Raw genomic sequence first — 23,968 nt, 5'->3', positions numbered from 1 at the left:
TTACTTTCATGCAGGTTGGAAGGTGCATAAGATGACCGTGTTCTCGGATGGATGAAATGTCCTGCAATCACAATGCTCATTGAGATGGGCTGAGGGAACCTTCTGTAAAAGGTTGGTTTCTGTTTTAAAGTTAGTCTTCATGTTGGCTATGATGACAAACTTGCCCTCTCTGAGAGACCAGCTCTATTATGAGAATCAAATTAACGTTCTGAGCCAGCTTTAACTGCTCTAATTGCTCCAAGTGTTTAGTCATTTGACTTTAAAAGTTTTTTTTTTCTTCATCAGAAGGTGCAGTGCTTCCAGTGAGAAGATGCCTAACATGCATGCCAAATGCTGGTAAGTTCATTGTCAACCTCCTTTTGCACGTGTTTCTGATTAATCTGTGCACTCTGTGTGCACCAGATTGTCCAACTACGTGCTAAATTAATGGGGAGACTTTGACCACCTGTCTGCTGGTGTCTGTGTAGGTCACTCTACTGTCCAACATTCAGCACTAGTTGCTGAGTTGTTCTTGCATGGAGACTGATTTCTGTGGCTCCTGTTAATGTTTTCTTTTCTTCCCTCTTTAAGGTGCTGATGACCTGTGGTACAAGTGCAGGTATGTTATTATCAGCTTTTGATAGTGTAATTTCTGATCAATGATGATTATTTTTAAAATGGTGACTGTTGGATGAAACTTTCGGAAATGGGGCTGAGATCAGTGCCTGTGAAAACGGTCTTTTGTTGTGTATGTTTTATAGCTCATTATTTTGCCTGTTTCTTTCTCTTTAGGTGCTCCAACGCTTTTGATCAGCAGTGTTGTGCAGGTATGTTGCCTTCAGCTTTTGTGGGTGAAATTGATTCCTGATCAATGATGATGACTTTTTTTGATAGTGACTGCTGGATGAAACTTGCGGATATGGGGCTGAGATCAGTAACTTTAGGGAACTATTTTGGTGTATAGGTTTTTATTATAGCGCCACCTCTTTTCTTCTCTTTAGGTGCTCTGAAGCTTTTGATCAGCAGTGTTTACATGGGTGTTGTGCAGGTAATATGCCTTCAGCTTTTGAGGGTATAATTGATTCCTGATCAATGATGATTACTTTTTTTAATGGTGACTGCTGGATGAAACTTGCGGATATGGGGCTGAGATCAGTAACTTTTGGAAACTCTTTTGGTGTGTAGGTTAAAGCTCACCCCCTCTTTTTTTCTCTCTTTAGGTGCTCAGGTGTTTTGATGAGCAGGTGGATGTTCAAGTGGTTCCATGGCTGGTGCAAATCAAACCTAATCCTGTAGTGCTTCTGCAACTGGCTTTTTTATTTAATAAAAGCACTTGGTGCATTAAGACAATCCTTGGCTCTTGCTATTTGTTTCTCAGTGACTGGTGTACATGACTACTTTATTTAAACTTTCACAATTTGCAAATCAAACTTGACTGTCTAATTAAAATTATGAATCTATAATGTTAAATAAGTGACTTTATTACATTCACTGTATGACTGATACTTGTTTATCCAATAAACCACAGCAAGTCTACAACTTTATTCCACAAATTTATTTGACATGAACAAGGGAAAATGACCATGTTAATTCTCTCATTGACTAAAACCAGTCAATTTAAAACCACAACATTCTTTTCAAAACCAGGCCCTTAAACCATGGGAGGGGGATAAAGACAAACTAAAAGCTTGTCTGGCAATCATGCTGTTTACTGACAAGATCAGAGGGCACCATTAACATTCATTCCTGAGCAATTGAACAGAGTTTAAAATCAGCAATCTCTGAGTCTGGGGAACTGCTGCCACTCCGGTCACTGTACGTGTCTCTGTGAACAGAAAACAACTTTCATTTGGTATCATGCAAAGCTTGTAAAATAGCCACTGCTCAGAGGTTCCAACAGCTGTTAAAAGAATGCTCTGCTGCTTCAAGATGGTTTGTTTGAGGTCTCTTTTCCAGAGATGGCATCCAGTTTTTATTTTTATTGATACATCTTGGGATGACATTGGGATAAACTGCTGCTTAGGGAACTTCATACCGTGGTGACAGCCGACAGCCTTTCTGCAGATAAGCAGGAAGCCTCCCCGCAGCTGCCAACAGCAGGCCAAAGTATGGTGGAGATGGTTTTATGGGTCTCGATGTGAATTCTGGGTGATACTGGACACCAACAAAATATGGGTGATCTGAAACAAAAAAAAAAAAGTCAAACTAATGGTGGACAATTTTTTTTAAGAACTGTAAATATAATTTTTTGTTGATGTGCTTGTTTCTATGGTAACCCATTGCTGAGCGTTTCCTTTTCGTGGAGGTAGAACTGCTTTAGATGAATGGACTTAATATTTTACAAGTTTCTCAAAACCAGTCTGTTTTTTGGTGTTCTTGTGGATAAAATTACTGGTCCGACATTCAATAATGTTTGCTTCTTTTTTAAATTGCTAAAATTGACTCCCATTATCCTAAACACATTCTCAATAGGCTAAACCAATTTGTTACATCACTCTTTCTGTAAACCATTAAACAAGTTCAGGTAGTTAAAACACCATTTGCAAATCTCATTTTTGCACAACTCTAAACACATTCTCACTCACTAAAACACATTTTGCTCTGTGCTGCACGCTAAACAGCTTTCAAAACACCGGCAGGCAAAATTTACACAACTATAACAGTTGTCATCATTCAATGTTGATACCAACAATATAAGAGGGGGAGGAGGAAGAGTATGTGCAAGAAGTGGTGAACAAGGAGGATGAGGATGAAAAAGAGCAAGGTGTGGAGAATGTCGTCAGGCTGTATCCGGCACACCAGAGGGTTTTTCTTTTTGTCTGGCAAGAGACGACACTGCCTGTGATGTGGACAAAGTCCTCAGGCTGGATCCAAGATGAAGACGTGATGCTGAGGCAGAATCAATCTCTCACTGACTTCCATTTTGCAGTTGCACAACTCTTTTTAGTGTATTGTAACATGCTTTTCATTTAGAGTATTTTTTTAAAAACCTTTTTGGTTTTGCAGACGAGTTACTGTATTTTCACTATGCAAGTGCTGAATATACAGACATTCAATAGGCCTATTATACAATATTCAGTTCTATAAGTGCAGTGCATACAGTATACAATGCATTCACGTCACTACTGTAAATTGTGATTACTGTACTTTTTTACATAATTGTAAAATGTGCATGCTTTGGATTCTGTGTTCCCTGTTTTTTGATGCAGTGTCAAATGAATGATCTGTAGTGTTTATAATATTGACTCACTGTGTGTGTGATATGAAAGCATTGTTTGATTTTGAGCACATAAAATGGTCAATAAATAATCTTTTCCAGAAGAGTCAGAAGTTCTCTGAATTTGGTATTGTGTTTAAGGTTTACAGAAAGTGGGTGATGGTTTCGAGAAATGTGTTTTAGCAATTCAGAAAAACTGCAATAAATGTTCACACTTTCTCCAAAAAAAAAAAAAAAAAAAAAAAAAAAAAAAACAGCTCAACCAAACATGCTTGACATGCGAGAACAAACCTCATTGGTTCTTGCACGTCAAGCAAACATGCTTGAGCTTCGATTTACCATAACTGATGTGCGAGTTTATCAATGTTTATATGTGAATAAAAGCATAAATTAAATCAGTTCATCACAAAAAGCATCAATTTGGACTAAACCGCTTAATTCAAATGGATTCGTTTTACAATCTCTTTATTAACTTTTTTAAGCGTGAATGTGGTAATCTTAGCTGTCAAAGGAGGAACAAAAAGCTCTCTGATTTCATCAAAAGGATCTTCATTTGTGTTCCGAAGATAAACAAACGTTCTTAGGGGTTTGGAACGACATGAGGGTGAGTAAATGAACTATCCCTTTAACATTCGCGTTGCCATTTTTTAACAAACCTAAAGATTCAAAACAAAACATCCCAAATAATCTTGGTATATTTGAGAGGTTGTCGTGTTCTTTAACATACCATCCAGCTCTATGACCTCCATTCTCTCTCCTTCCACATCCTGACCCACAAAATGGAAGCCCTTGTCCTCAAAATGCTGCTTCAGCTCTGGGTTCACCTGCTCAGACAGAAGGAAGAATACTGGGTTCATGCATGCTACTACACCTAAGGATAATACAAATCATTTTTACCTTTACTAGGTATGTTTACATTAAGTTTCCTCAATCAGAATCCAAATTTAATTCACTGACCAGTTTGTAAGACTTGAGACGTAAATAAACCCGCATGGTTAAATTATGTAAAATGTATGTTAATATTCACATCACAGCACTGGGCCTGGTATTTTTCGATCCGATTGTGAAAATAGTCAGATTCAAGTGGATTTTTTTTTCCTGTTGATGGGATTATTTCAAGTTTACATCGAAATCGGATTGAGCTCGGTTGGACAGAGTGAGGTATTTTCAGTCTGAATGAACCATAAATCTGATAAACAGCTACTGATGGAGAAAAGGCTATAACAAGCAAAATGCCTCACGGGAACTGAGAGACAATACAAACCCATCAGAGGATTTATTGAAACTGACATTTTGAACAGTTTCACAGAAATAAATCAACTTACCATTACCTAACAACATATTTAAAGATAACAAAAATTCAGTCAAAAATTGTCAAATAATAAACAAGATTGCTTAATTTATACCACCAGAAAAATCATGACAGATTTATTGTGAATACTACCACAGTACTGTATTCACTGTTACATTGTACATGTACAAACATCATTTATTTTTTTTAAGTAGAGATTATGTACCTCAAAGCGATGCCTGTGTCTTTCCTCTACGTAATCTACGTCTCCATAAAGTTTTCCTGTGAGAGAGAAATCAACAATATCATGCATTTAAACAAGTTCTCTATTAAATCATCAATATGGTATTACAGTGACTGAAATGCACTTACTAAGTATGCCGTTTTTGGTTTTGAAAATAGTTCGCCTTTTCCCCAACCGCATAGTTCCCCCCATTTGCCCTGGATTGTGCTCTGGCATGTCAATAACCTGTGAGATGACAAATTAAAAACATTATACAGTTATATCTGCTCTATTGTTTTTGATCCAAAATGAACCAGAAAATCACATTTAAACCCACCACAGGATGTTTTGTTTCTGGGTCAAATTCTGTGGAGTTAGCATCTAGGTAAAACAGAAAAGTCACACATTATTCAACATGGCTTGGTAAATTGAGTCATGTGTACAACATTGTTTCGTGAAGGAAGAATTTACCTGTCCAATCCAACATATTCCTAGCGAATTCACACACAGCTAGCTGCATCCCCAAACACACACCTGGAAAATGAATAGTACAGATGGGTTACATTCACAGCCGCTGCACATTGGAGTTTAAATTCATTTTAAAGAGGTCCTACCCAGGAAAGGCTTCTTCTGTTTCCTAGCCCAGTTGATGGCTTGAATCTTGCCCTCCGTCCCTCGTACTCCGAAACCTCCCGGTACTAAAATACCACTGATGTCATGAGAGACAACAGCAATAATATTAACAAAACCACATCAGGATAACTGGCAAAAATCAAGATCTTTAACTGTTTCCTGAATTCTCCTCAATAAAAGAACATCATTAAGGTGTTTACATTATCTTACTAAGCAGAATAGATGTTACTGAAATACATTTATTAGGAAGCATTACTCACTCCGCGCTGCAGAGTTTCTGCCAGGCCTCATGGTACTTCACTGGCTCGTCCTGTAATGTACTGGGCTCCAAATCTGCAGAGTCAACATACTAGAGACAGAAGCAAAAAGAGAAAGATTCATTAATACAATTGTATATTCAGAATTTAAAGATGAACTATTCTTTAAAAAGGTCAAATTAGACAGTTACCCATCTGTTACATCTGCTAAACCAAATACAAAAGGCCATGTTAAAGGTTTTACCCACCTTAACCTCTAGTTTGTGGCTGATGGCGAGGGCGGAGTGCTCCAAGGCTTTGATCACAGAGGCATACGAGTCTGAGAACTTTGTGTACTTCCCCACCAGAGCAATGGAGCAATGCTCTAATAGCCTGTCCGATCTACCATACAAACACAGAAAACAAAAAAATAAAATCCTCAAAGGAGGATAATCTTGGCCTACATAATCTATTATAACTCAATATCAATTTTATCAAGAGTTTTAAATGAAATCTAACCTGTCTGACATCTCTTTCCACTTTGCAAGCATCTTTCTGGGTCTGGTTTCAATGGGAAGGTCCAGTCTGCGACAAAAGTAATCCACAACACCCTGATTTTCTAAGAGCAGTGGCACTCTGTAGATGGACGATACATCATGTACGCAGATCACCTATAAAGAAGACCAACTGAGATTATTGGGATTCATTTACTACGCGTAGATACACACAACTTTACGCACAAAATTGTGTGTACAAATGTTTTCACATACAAATCATGAATAAACAACTTTCATACTAAAATAAATTCTCTATTTACGGAAAAACCTCGGAACAACTTAAACCGTACATATACAAAAATCACATACTTGAAGATATATATACACACACGGAAAAAATTAAGAGACCACTTACCATTGATTTCTCAATGTTAAGTTGTCTCTTAATTTTTTCCATAGCTCTGTGTGTGTGTGTGTGTGTGTGTGTGTGTGTGTGTGTGTATGTGTGTGTGTATGTGTGTGTGTATGTATTAGGGATGGGCATGATTAATCGCTGATCGATAATTGATCGTTAAGAATTTCGTCGATCACGTTAATTTGTTATCGATTAATCTAATGCATTTTTTTTTAAAGGGGTGGTAAACCACAATTTCACTTTTCTAACTTTAGCTAGCGTGTAATAATAGCGTGCTTGAGCATAAACAACATCTGCAAAGTAACAACGTTCAAAGTTTAAAGCAAAGGGAGATATTTGCTTTTAAAGAAATCAGTTTCTAAGGACTACAGCAAACGGCCAGTAGGCGACTACAGACATTTCTCCAGGGTTGGTGACATCAACAGGCTCAATATTTACATAAACCCCTCCTCCGAGAATATTAAATAAGGGGGGGTGAGGCCATTTTGTATCGCTGTTGTTGTGGTATAGTGGTATAGGCAGGAGTGGTGTTGCTGCAATGTCGACGAAACACTGTTATTTTCATCCGGATTGCAGGTCTGGGGATGGGCGTTTAACATACAGCATGTTATATGCATGTGTTTGAGACAGAGGGGAACAGGTCTCTGATATATGCTGCCCATCATAAAAGCACGAGATAGACAGGGTCGGAGGAGAAGACTGGAAAATGTGACATAATGGACAATATTCGTCCGTTGCAATTCATGAGCAGCCATTCAGCGAGACAAACACTGCCAGTGTGAATCATGCATGACGGGCGCGCCTCCCACTGCACATTTCACAGAGGAAAACATCCACAATCTTCGCGAGTTCAATGCCGGATTTGCACAACGTCAGCTGCGCGAGACAAACACTGCCAGTGCGTGGATGCATGACGCGCGCGCTGCACATTTCACGGAGGAAAACTTCTACAATCTTCACGAGTTCAATGCAGGATTTGCACCACAGCTTGTCCTGAAAGCTGGATTTACAAACAGAAGCTGTTTACGGGCCACAACCTGTAAGTCTGATTTATTTTTCATCGATGTGTTTTCCTGTAATAGGCTGTTCTGCAAACCGGTCTGTTAAATGCTCATTCATACGTTATCCGACGAACACCTAACGTTAAAATCTCAACAGCGAACTTGGCATTAGTGTAAATGATTCTTTGATTAGAGCTTTTATGTATTGTTTATCTACAGGCATGCTAAACATGGTTCTGTGTGTGATTTGGCTACTATAGTAAAGCTAGTGTTTAGTGTTCGTTTTGGGTTAATAGTTCTTGCCACAGATATTTAGCTATAATCGTTCTAAAAATACAAAAGTGCCATTCAGTAGCGATCACTAGAGATTCGCAGTCTTTACTCTTGAGGACTGAACAGGTTCTGCTCGATCATCTTCACTAAAATGTTCTGGGTCTGATTTGGGCTCAGATTGGTATGGTTTTATTGACGCCATTGTTTCTAATACGGACCAAAGCACAGACTACCGGTAAAGGGCGTGGCGTTTCCGATAAACGTGCACTGCGGTTAGCGAATCATAACACACTGGGCCAGCTAACCAATCTGAGCCCATTGCGTATTTTTGAGGGACTGGCTTCATAGAACCCGGAAAGCATCAGACCGTTTTACAAGGAGGGACAGAGCAGTGTAGAATAAAGGTCAAATATATGAAAAATAAGGCAATTTTTTTTTTAAACGAAGCATGAACACATGTTACAGTGCACCCCACAAACACAGTCAAGCCTTCAAAAGAATGTGTTTTACCACCCCTTTAATCTAATGCAGATTGCATTGCGTAGTGAGAGTCTTGAAGCAATTAAATGAATTTCACTGTGTGGTGAAGTTCACTGCAAACATTGCGATGTCGTGTATAAGTACAACACGGCCACGACTCAAATGATGTACCACTTAAACAAAGTGCATCCGTCCCTAGTTAATGTCGGTGGCGGTGCATCTTGCTCGGTCTCAACCTAGCATCAAGTCGGCGTTAGCACGGACTCGGAGCTGTGATGCACAATGAGCAGAGAAAATTACCTAAGGGATCTGCAAGTTCATTGAGTTGGATATTCTGCCCTCAATATTGTTGAGGGCAATGGTTTTCGAGAACTGATACAGTTATTGGAACCAGCATATCAAATTCCATCACAGAAACTGACTACAAAAAACGAAAGCAGCAGCTGTTAAAAGAATTGAGCAAAGCTGAGAGAGTTGCTCTAACTACAGACTGCTGGACCGCATTAAAGGGGTGGTAAACCACGATTTCACTATTCTAACTTTAGCTAGCTTGTAATGTTGCTGCTTTAGCATAAACAACATCTGCAAAGTTACAACGTTCAAAGTTTAAAGCAAAGGGAGATATTTGCTTTTAAAGAAATCCATTTCTAAGAACTACAGCAAACGGCCAGCAGGCGACTACACACATTCCTCCAGGGTTGGTGATTATCAACAGGCTCAATATTTACATAAACCCCTCCTCCGAGAATATTAAATAAGGGGGGGTGAGGCCATTTTGTATCGCGGCGCTGTTGTGGTATAGTTAGGCTGGAGTGTTGTTGCCGCGATGCCGAGGAAACGCTGTTATATTCATCCGAATTGCAGGTCTGGGGCACTTGCTTTGTTCAGCCTTCAAAGGGACAGGGGTGCGTTACAGAGCGTTTAACATACCACATGTTATATGCACGTGTGTATGAGACAGAAGGGAACAGGCACGTGCGGGGCTCCCGCAGCACATCTCACGGAGGGAAACTTTCACAATGTTCGCGAGTTCAACACCGGATTTGCACAACGTCAGCTGCGTGAGACAAACACTGCCAGTGTGTGAATGCATGACGCGCGCGGGGCTCCCTCCCGCAGCACATTTCAAGGAGGAAAACTTTCACAATGTTCGCGAGTTCAATACAGGATATGCACAACGGCTTGACCTGAAAGTTGGATTTACAAACAGAAGCTGTTCACGGGCCACAACCTGTAAGTCTGATTTATTTTTCATCGATGTGTTTTCCTGTAATAGGTTGTAGCAAGGAAGTAAACAGATGACAACGCTGTTCTGCAAACCAGTCTGTTAAATGCTTATTCATACTTAACGTTATCCGACGAACACCTATCGTTACAAACACTAACGTTAAAATCTCAACAGTGAACCTGGCATTAGTGTAAATGATTCTTTGATTAGAGCTTTTATGTATTATTTATCTACAGGCATGCTAAACATGGTTCTGTGTGTGATTTGGCTACTATAGTAAAGCCAGTGTTTAGTGTTTTGGGTTAATAGTTCTTGCGACAGATATTTGGCTATAATCGTTCTAAAAATACAAAAGTTAAAGTGCCATTCAGTAGCGATCACTATAGATCCGCAGTCTTTACTCATTAGGACTGAACAGGTTCTGCTCGATCATCTTCACTCAAATGTTCTGGGTCTGATTCGGGCTCAGATTGGTGTGGTTTTATTGACGCCATCGTTTCTAATACTGACCAAAGCACAGTCTACCGGTGAAGGGGCGTGACGTTTCCGACAAACGTGCACTGCGGTTAGCGAATCACAACACACTGGGCCAGCTAACCAATCAGAGCCCACTGCGTATTTTTGAGGGACTGGCTTCATACAACCCGGAAAGCATCAGACCGTTTTACAAGGAGGGACAGAACAGTGTAGAATAAATGTCAAATATATGAAAAATAATGATTTTTTTTTTAAAACGAAGCATGAACACATGTTACAGTGCACCCCACAAACACAGTCAAGCCTTCAAAACAATGTGTTTTACCACCCCTTTAACAGCTAAGAGCTACATCGCCATAACCTGCCAGCTACATCATTCGCCGCGTTTCCATTATAGATTTACCCAAAACGTTTGAAAAAAAAATATTGCGAAATGACGGCGTTTCCATTAACTGATGTTATGCGACAAACAATTTTTCTCTTCTCCTAATACGTAATTACAAAAATGATGCTACGTATATTGTTGTTGTATATGTTTATGTATATCCCAGCCACCACGCGCCATTATTTTTAATGGAAAGAGACGTGTGTGTTATCCAAGCATTGATGGCAAGGAAGGCACCTTATACTTGAGTGGCACATATGAAGTGTTATGATAAATTGTGTCATTTTATATTCTATTGTTTTTTATGAGTTTAATAAAGAACTCCGTCTCGTCTTCTCTCCAAACATACTGTAAAGAATGATCCACTTTGACGCATTGCCACATACCGAGACGAGCGAAAAGTTTGAATCTTCATGATGATAACTCAAAACTTACCACTTCGTTATTTTGGCTTGGAATTTCGTTTGTTGGAAATATAAACTGAATTTAGAAATGCTTTTGAAATGAAAAACTGCGTTTAATAAACAAAATATATTTTTGAAATGAAGACAGCGTTTGGAGTGGAGTGCAAAATAATCTGTTCCCAGAATCCACGGCCTTTGCCGTTATTGTGAGTGTACACAAATAAAAGTAGAGAGTTTACTGTTTATTATAATTATGTCTTCCACTTATCTGTATGGCTAGACATTATGGAGATAGTGATTTGTTTCCACGCTGTCATAAAGGAAAAAATCCATCAGAAGGCGCCGACGACTTCGTTGGACAGAGGGTTAAAGAAAACGTGGCCTATTTAGTTTCATATAGTTAGGCTTTGTTAAAATATTATAATTTTTTTATTTCATATGCTAATTATGAAAAGTGAGCAGCATGAGTAAACATCAGATGTGCATATGTCTGGGTACATGGATTTTGAACACTTTGTTGAATTGTGTTTTCTAGAAAGTCTTTCTTTAAAATGAATTTGGTTTTGTATGAATTGTATTTTAATTTTGATCAATATTTAATACACTATTTGCCTGTATATTTAATAAATAAGAAGCAAACCAAGATCGTCGGGAATGGATTGACGTGTGTAACTGGGCTGTTTCTGCGGCCTTTGAGTGCGGCTGAAACTATAGGGTCTTTCGGTTTTAAAAAATTTCTTGAATATGTCTTATTACAGTAGGCCTATAGATAGTTATGATATTTGTGGCTGCTCCGGGGTCTGTCATTAGCCTACTAGGTTAAAGTTACGCCACTGCCCTTATTATAAAATATATGTAATTTTAAGAGCATAAGATCTTGTTATAATATGTAAGCCCGTAAAAATAATATGTAAGCCCTGTGTGGGAGCAATGTGTGACCGTACCAGGTGACCTGAATGCGAAAAAACTCTAGTGTGAGCGTAAAATCTTTTTTGCGATATATGGGAGAAAAAATGGGTTTTTGCGAAATTGAATGGAAACACGGCTAGTGATGACTGGCAAATGGACTCAGCGGTCCTGTTCACAGAAAGCCTGCCAGTTTTGAGTTACATGTTGGCAAAACCTGTCAGATCTAAGTATTATGTTTTTTGTTTAAGTCATTGTTTAACATGATTCTTTTTTATTATTTTGGAACAAATGAGGTCTCTGTTTAAGAACGCCGGCTCGCAGCTGCAGGTTCCGCTGCTTTAGAGGACCGCATAGCCTATGTTCGGTTTGCCTAACTGAACGTATACGGTCTGCCACAAGTTGATCTTGTAATAAAGGTCTCATCGAGGAAAAACACGCTGTATTTTTGTATTCATTGCATTTTTTAATTATACAAGTTAAATAATTAATTTTATTATAAAAAATATTAATGATTAATCGACAGTCGATCGCTAATTCTCCCGATGAATTTAATCGAATGCCCATTCCCAGTATATGTGTGTATGTATGTATTAGAGCTGCAACTAACGATTATTTTTTCTGTCGACTAATCTAACGGTTATTTTTCCGATTAGTCGACTAATCTAACAATTATTTTTCCAGATTAATCTTATTCTTTTTTACTGATTATTGTATTTCAAAGAGGGTAGTGAATTTGTATATTATTTTAACATGAAATCAATGAATGATGACAATATTAATTGTATTTCAGGAAGGGTAGTGTACATAGTATGCCATTTTATAATGAAATATATGAACACAAGAAGCTTTTTAGACATAATATATAATGATACTATTCATCATAAAATGTATACAGAGTAGGCCTAATTAGGAAATGTTGTTTACTATAGTAGTTGAGTATGATTTACTTATTGATTTGTGTCAATAGTAAACGAAAATGCACTTGTATTTATCTGCAAAAGGTTCACACACAGGAGCTTTCAGCATAGTATTAATGTATAACTAGTCGTCTATTTTGAAGATATACATGTGCATAAACAACGACTAAAGCTGCCAGAAGTTTTTGCCCAAACTTCAAAGACACATTTAAATGATTAAAGCTAGAGGCATTTCTTAACTTTAATGTTACTTTAATCATGCAAACTACCTATATACAGCAAGTTATTATGCATATGTGTTTGGGACAGAGCGGAACCAGGTCGCATTTACAGCAGATATGCAGCCCATAATAAATAAAAGCACGAGACGTACTGGGGTCGGAGAAGAACCCAGGAAAATGTGACCGTCTGTTGCAGTCATAGACTGTAAAATGCATGCAATACACGCGTGGCGCGTTCAGATGCGCGAGAGAACACTGGCAGCAGGGTTGCCAGGTTTACACAACAAAACCCACCCATTCGTTACTCAAAACTAGCCCAAAACAAGCCCAATCGCGTTTCGGGGAGGTTCTCTGGTAAACATCGCGTTCGGGGGGTTAAATATGTGTTTTTTTGCTTCAACCCGCGGACATGAGACACAGCCCGCGGCAACAGTGTAGAAGTAGCCCAATTCCGTGGAAAAAAGCGGACTTGGCAACACTGACTGCAGTGTGAAAGCTCCCGCTCTTCACGCGCACAGCTTCTGCTCTGCCACCGCGTGCAGTGTGAAACCGGCATTACAGAGCGAACAAAGCACAGTTTAATTCGGCTTCTGTTTAAAGTACTCCCACACTTTTGAATGTCGCGGTCTGGCTTTATATGATAAATGATCATTTTCACTATGCCCGGGAGCAGAAGCTGCCATTATTCTAGATCTTCTGTTCCATTCTAGAACGTAAATAATGTGCCGCCGACGCGTCGACGCATTTCACGCACGCATTTCGCATTTCACGCATTGCAGCCCTAGTATGTATATATATATATATAAAAATAAATAAATAAATAAGTATATATATATGGGTGATTTTTATCCTATTGTCTAACTTCAAGTACTTGGTCACTCATTTATAATACTATAAATTCTTTAACAGATTGAGATTTAACACAAATTCATTTGTATATGCACATTGTTGATTGGACAGAAATGTTCTGTGCCTATAAATTCACATAATTCACACAATTATTAGTGAATGAGACACATTGTCTTTGAGACATATTTTAAATAAGTTTCAACCGAAAGAAGCATTTTACGTGTTTTTCCAACATGGATTTAACAACTTTTATGACATTACACCAACAGCTAAAAGGTAAAGTAAAAGTAGCTCATTGGTGGAATCCAGACTAACCTGTTCAGGTTCCACATGACAGAACATGGATATCTTCTCTTTAACGGAGGTTTCAAGTGGAGTAGAGCATCGGCACATTACCTGCAAAAGCAAGAATAAAAGAACACTCAGAAATCTCATAGAAGTTCTCTCTAAATTAATTTATTGCAGATCAAAATTAAAAAAAATAAAATAAAAATCAAGCTATTTTGAACATAAACATTCTCTATGAAACTTGACTCACCAGGTCAGGCGATAGTCCAAGGCCTCTAAGTTCTCTCACACTGTTCTGAGTGGGTTTGGTCTTCTGCTCTCCTGTAGCGCTGGGCTAGACATCATGATCGAGACTCACATTACCAGGGCATGCGTACATGTACAGTGATAAGTTCTATAATGATCAGTTCTGTGCGTGCTGACGTGAATGCGCACACCTCCTTACCTGAGGTACCAGACTGACATGAATATTACAGAAATTCTCTCTCTTCACTTTAAACTGGAACTGTCTGAAGGCCTCGATGAAAGGCATACTCTCTATGTCTCCGACCGTACCTCCCAACTGCAAGAAGATGTACAGAACTTCAGACATCAGAAAACTGTTAAAAGTTAAAATATTTACTTTATCTTTACTCACCTCAATGACGCAAACCTGGGGCTCAACATCATCATCATCTACAGGAACTTTAGCTTGACGCATCACCCACTCCTGAATAGCATCAGTTATGTGTGGCACCACTGGAACAAATAATTATACAATGAAACATAAGGAGAACAAAGACATAAACAGTATGCTTAAAGCCCATTTAGACGACTGATCTATACACGTTAAGGTCTATAGACAGTAGGGGTGTAACGGTACACAAAACTGACGGTTCGGTTCGTACCTCGGTTTTGAAGTCACGGTTCGGTACGGATTCGGTACAGCAGTTTTACAAAATTGCTTTTTATTAATTTTTATTCAACAGAGGTTTAATGAAAAAAAAATTGTGTCAGTCCTTAAATGAATTCAGTTATAACTAAACGTTTCTTAAAGATAATGCTGTAAACTATATAGGGAGCCCTTACTTACATATTGCTATTAAAGATTTACAACAGAGCCCAAACTATTAGCCAAAATTAATTTGCTATTTATTTTTAGATATAATAATCAACACTCATAAGCTTCACATAAGGCAGTTTTTGCATTAACTTCTAAATCTAATTATTATTTTTTTCTCCAATTTGTTGTTGAAATATAATCATTTAGTGGCTATAATTTTAATGACAGGTTTATTTAAACATACATTAAATAAACAAGACATCACTAACAGGCTAAGTAGTATATAATGACTATATACAAGCTAATATAATGAATATATAGGCTAATATAGTGCATGTATTCAGTGAAAGAGTTAATCTCTCTAGTGAACTGATAGCTGTGGACACTGAATGAGGTAAACTTGAATCTACACAACATTGTTTTCAAGCTGTTTTATTGTCTTTCCGCGGTTGAAACACCGATGGAGCGATTACACAACATATGATACGTTTCAGTAAGTTGTAATGTATCCTCAACATACCTTAAGATATTAATTTATATTTATTTATTCTATTTATTCTTTCGCCGCTTGAAGTTGAACTGATACGAGTCTATCAGTCACATCACATTAAAGAGCGTTAAAACGGCATTTATCGTTTGAATTTCGAGATAAAATGGACTGACTACTCAATATGTTCGTGTGGGAACTAGGATTGAAGTGTGTTCCGCGCTTTAAACAAGCCGACTGTTAACTGTTAAAGATTGCATTCATAACCGTTCGGTACACACGCGCACCGAACCGAGAGCCCTGTACCGAAACGGTTCAATACGAATACGTGTACCGTTACACCCCTAATAGACAGCATGCTGTTGATTGCCACAGAAAATCTTTTTGACAGTGTCTAAGTTTGTAAAAATGCACTTAAAATGAAAGTCTATGGGGCAAGGCATGCCCAAGTACAGTCACAAGACATAACCATTACACACTATGGGTAGAACAACTTCAGATTTAAGTCGACATGTACGGGATGAAAGTCGAGTTGACGTCGACTAGTCGCTGAAGACATCGTTATAAGCCTGAACCTTGAGACTTGAACGCAGGTTGCCTTGTGCACAGCTATGACGCCGCGCTGCTCACAAGGCTATTTCACCTACATAACAGCTTATTTTTATCAGTTCTTTTGTCTTTGGGTCGTTATATTTCCCACAGATTTCTGCTCGTTCTAAATCAGGGGTACCATGTTGTCACTTTCAGCATCCACCAATCATCCTCTATTCGAGCTACATGCCCAGTACATCTGTACAACGCAGCAGCGAAGAAGGGTGATTAACTTGTGTGTACAATAAGCTGTTTAAAACGTGCATTCATCAGATCAATTTTGAGCGTCCAGATGGTATAATCAAACTTATCTTGTGGAGTGCTCAGAGTATGCATTTATTTGTCATTTTAACTATTGGAAATGGAGCGTAAAAGTGGACTTCAAAGATCCTTATCTTGTTGCTCCCTCTACAGACCAAGATCAGCGACTAGTCACGTCATGGAAGAGCATTGAAGTCGACTAGTCTGTGCAATCCCTATTACGCACATTAATACAACACCCCCAACTCACCCTGCACGGTTTTGCCCAGGTAATCTCCTCTGCGCTCTTTGTTGATGACAGACTGGTAGATTTTTCCAGTGGTCAGGTTGTTGTCTTTGGTAAGCCTGATGTCCAGAAAACGTTCATAGTTGCCCAGATCCAAATCAACCTCTCCCCCATCATCCAAAACAAACACCTCACCTACGAAAAACCAAAGCACATCATATTTATATACAGAGCAAGGAGCTCAGATTATCATTCATATAAATAATAAAGATGCTTTATAACAGTTACACCTCAAGATACATTTTTACATTCTCTGATGGTGGTGTATGGGGATTATGGGGACAATTACTATGTGGCTGCTAAGATTTTTTTAAGTGGTTTCTTAGCATGCTGTTGCCAGGAATGTTTCAAGTGGTTGGTTAACACTGTCCACTCCAAAGTCTCTGCAATATTTTGTTCTCTAGATATATCGGGTCCCACAATAATTATGTGGGACAGTTTGCAAGTGAATCTCTTTGCACGCGTGGGTAGGGCTGTAACGATTTGACCAAAAATAAAAACCTCGATTAATTGAACATTTTACCTTGATTACGATTAATGAACGATTATTTTGCTTTTATTTTTTTGCCCTCATAAGGTAAATATTTTCTACTATTAAAAGGTGGATTTTTTTTTTCTAATGAAAAAGTGCATTTCTTTGTGGATTTTAAAATACTTGAAGGAAACGGTTCACTTTCAGCAGTTATTGTCTATGGGGCAGATTTCTGCTTGTTGTACATCAGATACAGATAAATTAACACAGTAGGCCTACATTACATGTATTTGAATGCATTAATGAGAGCGTGATTGTGTGTGAGAATTACTCATACCGTCTCTATTCATTATGAAGCTGTGGTTTGTACTTACTTCAAAAGGTATTAAAATGTATGCCTATAACGGTTGAGTTTCTAAGCTACTTTAGTGACTTTAGTCACAGGACAGCGTTGACACTGCGTTTCTGCGCTGCTCTCTGTGCTCGATCTTCACGGGATGTACGAGCTTCTGTCTGAGTGCTCGTTTGTCACAATATATCAGGCATTAGTTCAACATAATACACATCTGATGGTCGAAAACTGGCAGGGCTTAAACCACATACAAATGAGTCGACAAGCTTTGTGAGGACACAGGTGAAAGAGGTCTGCCTTCAGGGCGCGCGCGTTGTCAGAGACACGGCTCGGCTCTGTGTCAGAAAAAAGCTGAGCCCTGAACGGATACATTGTCCGTTGTTGTTTTTGAATAGTGCACAATCGCTTTAAATGTTGAAACTGGCAAGCCTTTAAACGCATGTAATTGACAAACTTTATGAGCACGAAAGTGAAAGCGATCTGGCTTCGGGGCTTGCGCGCGCCGTCTGTGTGTGTGTGTGTGTGTGTCAGCGCGTAGACAAAAAGAACAGCAATTAACTGACCTGTATATAAACTGTGTAAAACATGCAGTTACTATAGTGATTCTGGACATCTATAAACACAGATAACTGCTCCTGCATCTCTCCTGCAAACTGCACTTGATGTGACTGACGGGGCGGAGTCACGTGAAAACCGAAATAACTGCTCACTGTCTTTGTAATCTCTGCCGTGTGTCACTATCAAGCGGCAACCTCCCCCAGTTTCTCTACGTCCATTTTTTTTACAGACTATGGTCACTATATAATATAATATATAATAAAGTCTATATATAAACTGTCACTTCATGAGAATTTACCGTTTCATTTGTGAAAACTGTCACATCAGGAACACAGACACTCAAATATCTTCACAGCAACCCGTCAAAATAAAAGTTCGATTTTTTTTAATTGACAGAATATATTAGGCTATTTTTGTAGTGTAGATTTAGCTACGTCTCTATGTAATAATAATAATGTCTCTAATAATAATAATAATGCCTAGATGGTTGCTCTAACTACAGACTGCTGGACAGCTTTAACAGCTAAGAGCTACATCACCATAACCTGCCAGCTACATCATTCGCCGCGTTTCCATTACAGATTTGCCCAAAACTTTTGGAAAAAAAAATATTGCGAAACGACGGCGTTTCCATTAACTGATGTTATGCCTAGAATTTTCACTTGTTTTGTTGAAAAGAGATTATTTTCTGATTAACATGTAATTTTTTATATTCCTACATTTATTTGTTGCACTTTATGCAGTAATATCGTAAAACTAAAAAAATACCTTTTTCAGTTTGCAGTGTTAGATTTGTGGTTGCATTTTAAGTTCTTTTTCGCTTAAGAAAAATAAATCAGTCGGCGTCAGTCGCAGAACAAACAATACTCCGCTGCAAAGTGTGTTTGAAGTCTGAACGGAACCGCGCTAACGTTACTCGTTTGAGCTGCACGGACATTTCTCAGCTCGGAGCAGTAATAGACAGCGCAGCGGGAGCTCAGCTCACACGGGCCGATCTCGTGACACCGTTACTACACAGCGCTGGGAGATCCAGCTAGAAAGAGTTTGAATTCACCACAGTATTAATAAAATCACTACTGCGAGATCTAGTGGAAGCGTTCGACGCAGAATTCTGTTATAAACCATAGATATCAGATCAAACACAGCTGATGTGGAAACAACATGAGAGAAGATCAGGGGTTTCAGTCACAAATCACCAACATTCACCATGATTTACTGTAGTAACACCACGTGGATTTAATGTTGTTGTCATTATTCATCTCGGGGTTAGTACAACATTTTGAGATTGAAATTCAAGCACTTTAAGGGTTTTCAAGTGCTTCACACTTTTTCCAGCACTTCAAAGCTCTAAATACTATCCAATTTTCATTTTTTATTTTTTTTTTATGTTTTGATTTGTAAAACTAAAAGTTTAAAGGGGTATTGTATTGTGGAAGAAATAGCCTTTTTTTTGTTTTTTTTTAATAATTCCTTTATTAATCACTGAAGCTGTTGGTCAGTTCAGTGTGAGACTATAAAAGAACAATGTTAACCTATATTTAATAAGAGCAGAATATTTACATTTTCACTATACTTTTTTGAACATTAGCTACTGTTGTTAATAAAAAATAATTGTATCTGCATAATTCATAAACCTTTGATATGTATATTGTAATATATATGGTGCCCATCTATACTTACTGTGAAATAGCCGGGGTTTATTCACATGCTGAAAGTTTTGGTCCCCAGGTATGTGCTACCAAGCCAGATTTTTTTTTTACATAAACAATATAAAAGTTAAAACTTGTTACAATTTCTTTGTTATCTCGTTATTTTTTTAAGTAGGAGGAAAAAAAAAAAAAATCTATTTAAATCGTAAATCGGATTTTGTGTGAAAAAAAATCGGGGATTTTTTTTTAGGCCATATCGCCCGGCCCTACTGCACGATTAAAGAAATAATGTCTGTAGTAAGAAAAACTTGTCAAAGTCTAATAATTAGGGTTTAGGGTTTGTTCAAATAAGATGCTTGCATGCTTTTATGGCAAGTTTTAATTATTTATAGTCTAAGATTTATAAATCAAATTATATGATTTAGATGTACTGTAACATTTAACTGCAAAACAGTTTTAGAAGTGGAAGGAGCTTCTATGATGAGTGTGAGATTACCGTGTTCATACGGCGAGAAGGTTCCTGCGTCTATGTTGATATATGGGTCGATCTTGATGGCTGTGACATGCAGGCCGCAGGACTTGAGAATCGTGCCGACACTGCTGGCTATAATGCCTTTCCCAATGCCTGAGATCACACCGCCCGTCACCAGAATATACTTCATACTGGCAATCATATGCTGGATAAATGAAAAGAAAGGATAGGATATGATTAATCTGACAGGACATAATATCTTTATTCATAAAACCAGTCTGCACAATAAAAAGAAACATTGAGTTTGTTTCTTGTTAAAAAAAAATATTGATCATTTAATGAAGATCAATTTCTAAGTGTAATCTTACATGGCCAAACTCCAACTCATGAGCAAGCACTTCACAGTGATGAGGCCAACAATATCAATTCTCTAAAAAAACAAACAGGTCTTTGAAACCCTCTGACTAGATATCAAATCAATGATCTATGAGTTTCTTTGTTTCATATTAAAGGGATAGTTCACACAAATGAAAATTCGGCCATCATTTACTCACCCTCAAGTTGTTCCAAACCTCTATGAGTTTCTTTGTTCTGCTGAACACAAAAGATGATATTTTGAAAAATGTTTGTAACAAAGCAGATAGAGCAACCATTGACTACACTAGTATTTTTATCCAATGATGGTAGTGAATGGTTGCTCTATCTGCTTGATTACAAACATTCTTCAAAATATCTTCTTTTGTGTTCAGCAGAACAAAGAAACTCATACAGGTTTGGAACAACTTGAGGGTGAGTAAATGACAATTTTTATTTTTGGGTGAACTGTCCCTTTAATACCTGACAGAACAGAGTTTCATTAATCATTAAACTCTTTTAGTAGTCATCATACATCTAAGGGAGTCAAGACATTTACAACATTGCAGATACACTAATTCATCTATTTCTTAAGGTTTCAAATGTATGTGTTGCAATGGCATGATTCATTGCAACATACATTTACAGCTGACCATTTACACGAGGAAGATTTGGATCCTATTCCTGACTAAATGTTAATCATGCTCCATTATGGCACCATGGCAACCACAAGTTTCCCAAAAAGTTCGCCAAAAAAGCCAGTTAACGTTACTTACTATAGTCACTACTACTGAAATACAACAAATGTTATATTAAGAAGCTTTCTGAATCTTTCGTTTTTGTTGCTTTGTTAATACATTATTTGATGATGCTCGTCATCACACCAAGTTTCAACACTTTAAAAAACTGCAGTAACTGTGGTAGTAACTCTCAGTAAAATTACGGATCTCGCAAATGTATAACAGGTAACGTAGGCAATTTGGATTCGGCTATCATCATAATTCATAACTTACATGCGACGTGTAACATGTGCTCAATGGGCACACGAGTTTGTTATACATCTATAAGGCTACAACCCCAATTGTTATCGTTGGATAAAGAACAAGTTCTCATCATTGTATTATCTAGTTGGTATACTGTGTTGTGTTGTCGGGTATGATCCGCATACTTCGGTTTCCACAAAAAAGCTAAGAAACGAACAACTTACCAGATGATCTGAAGATGCGTTGTAGGGATACTTGGTGTAAAATAACTCGACTGGCCTGGTACGACAGATCTACATCGATCTCTACAGAACAATAGCCGTTGTTGTAAAGCGATCATAAACGTGTTCACAACACACTCACGCACAGTGCTCATCTACACGTGCTGCTCGACCTCAGACTCAGAGTAGCGGAATAGCTACGGAAAACCGGAGGCAGGCGCGTTTCGTAATGAGGAGTAGAGTTTTGTTCAAGCGGAGAGATTCCTGCACAACCAGAGGCTGCAGTTTCAGGCCCTCAGTTCTAGGACCGCAGTTCTAGGACCCTAGTTTTTTTTTGTGACAGCGCCACCCACAGAACTGGATCACCGGCTCAATCAGCTCTCTAGTTCAGTAGTCAGGGAGGGCACTGATCAGGACATAAATCAATGGGCTGACTCCTTGATCAGTGCCCTGAGCAAGGGAGCTGATTTAGACGCACCCTAATTTAAGATGGACGACATGGATCAGACTGTGAGTACCAATGTGAGTACCAATATTCAATTAAGTTAAATTTTATAACGTTAAATGAAGCTAAGTTTACATAGCCAGAGTGGGAGCTGCTAATTAATTTCCACAAATTAAGAATTTGTGTGCTAGTTTTATTAATCACTACGACATTCTTAATTCGTGGCCATGATTTAAATAAATCCTTGTTGATTTTCAATGACTATAATAAGTACATCTAGCCAGCACATTAATTAAACGTATGACAAAAGCATGTTGATGTGAGGTGTGTAAGATTTACCTGTACTGTATGAGAACTTGCTTAATACTCATTTTTTTATCACCATATTAGTTAACTTAAGCTTAAAATATATTTCATAATTATACTGTGCTGACTGCCTGGTTGCACCACAATATGTGTTATTAGTTTCGGTGGTGTTTTGCAATCATGAATGAGACATTTAATTGACAGTGTTAATAGTTTGTTACAAATGAGGCATAGGCCTACTGTTTGACATGTTCATATATCCAGTGGTTATGCTGCCTTCACGTGTGTTATCGGAAATTTCCTAATTCCCACTTTAGAAGTCGTGATTACGAGCTTGTTGCATTCAAGTGCTTTGTTGTCGGAGTGAACAGGAATCATGGTTATTCTTGCCTATTTATTGGGAAAATCTTATTAAAACCAACATCATATGTAGTCTCCCATGCACCGACAACCATATAAACAATCCAGATAGTCCGTTTTCTGCTGATTCTGTAATTTCAGTCAAATGCAGGCTATTTTCGCTGTGTACCAAACATACAACACGCTTCATATGATTACTCTTACATGTAAATATGTACTACATTAATGTCAAGACAAGACGACCTAATAAACCCCCCAATAAAACCACACCTGCCACAGCAGTCTAGTTCTCCCCGCCACTATGTTTAAAGCTTATGACACGCCCATCTCGGGAATTGGGGTATAAAAAATATTTCCGAACCTCCCAGTGGTAAACACGACATCAGAGGGCGTTCATGTGCAATTTTTACCTAGGAAACTCGTATTTACGATAATTCCGATAGCACGTGAAGGCAGCATTAAAGTGGGATTTGGCAGGTGGGGGAACCCTCAAATTTTGTGTAGGTGCAACAGGGAAAAATTACTCACCGTTGGACAACATATTGAGTATCGTAGTATAGCAATATTTTTTGGGACAAGAGTGTCACTGTGGCACCAAGTATCACAAAACTTATTTACTTGATATTTTAATCGTTTTATTTTGGTCCATCTACATCTACACTGATATGATGATGATACTATGTGAAAATAATATGGGACACAATCTGTTAAAAAGTGAATAAATTATTAAATCCCGAATTAAGAACACGTAAGGCCCTGGGGCTATAACAAACCCTTGTTTAGCCAAACCCACCAAATCTTGGTGCCACAATGTTTTCTACCACAGAAATAATTCGTTTTTTTTTTTTTATAAAAAAAACCCAGTCAAAGCACAGAGATACAATGAGTATATAGGCTACTGTCTGAATATTCAATTTTAATATTAAGTAGGCCTATATATAAATATTCCAAGCTGCAAGACATTAACAGCATAAATGCATTAACTCCAGAAATAAGGTCAAAGCAAACAGGTTTCCAGAAACAGAAACAACTTTTGAGTATACAACTGCCTTAAGGAGTTTTAAAACCAGCGAGGTCCCAAATTTGAGCTATTTTGGGGGCATGGTTCCCCCAAGTTTTAATGCGTCTTATTTTTCCATACAAAATTACATAGTATTTGATCAATCTTTTTACACTATTCTATCAAGGTCTAATGAGATGGCTGCA

General features: G+C 38.1%; 1 protein-coding gene across 1 annotated transcript; it reads right to left on the bottom strand.

Moving 5' to 3' along the window:
• Positions 1 to 1,446: 1,446 nt before the first annotated feature.
• On the bottom strand, positions 1,447 to 21,860 carry ctps1a (CTP synthase 1a). Its single transcript, XM_079829555.1, has 18 exons — positions 21,655 to 21,860; positions 20,118 to 20,298; positions 16,555 to 16,725; positions 14,561 to 14,661; positions 14,369 to 14,485; positions 14,174 to 14,257; positions 13,951 to 14,031; positions 6,099 to 6,250; positions 5,849 to 5,981; positions 5,604 to 5,692; positions 5,325 to 5,419; positions 5,182 to 5,244; positions 5,048 to 5,091; positions 4,860 to 4,956; positions 4,714 to 4,769; positions 3,924 to 4,020; positions 2,015 to 2,159; positions 1,447 to 1,804 (listed from the first exon to the last, which is right to left on the bottom strand). The coding sequence occupies exons 2-18, from the start codon at positions 20,293 to 20,295 to the stop codon at positions 1,720 to 1,722; spliced, it is 1,788 nt and encodes a 595-aa protein (XP_079685681.1). The 5' UTR covers positions 20,296 to 20,298; positions 21,655 to 21,860; the 3' UTR covers positions 1,447 to 1,719.
• Positions 21,861 to 23,968: the final 2,108 nt, after the last annotated feature.

This window comes from Gobio gobio, assembly GCF_949357685.1.
Source record: "Gobio gobio genome assembly, chromosome: 11".
NCBI classification, from domain to species: domain Eukaryota; kingdom Metazoa; phylum Chordata; class Actinopteri; order Cypriniformes; family Gobionidae; genus Gobio; species Gobio gobio.
This window is presented reverse-complemented; position numbering and strand designations above follow the sequence as displayed.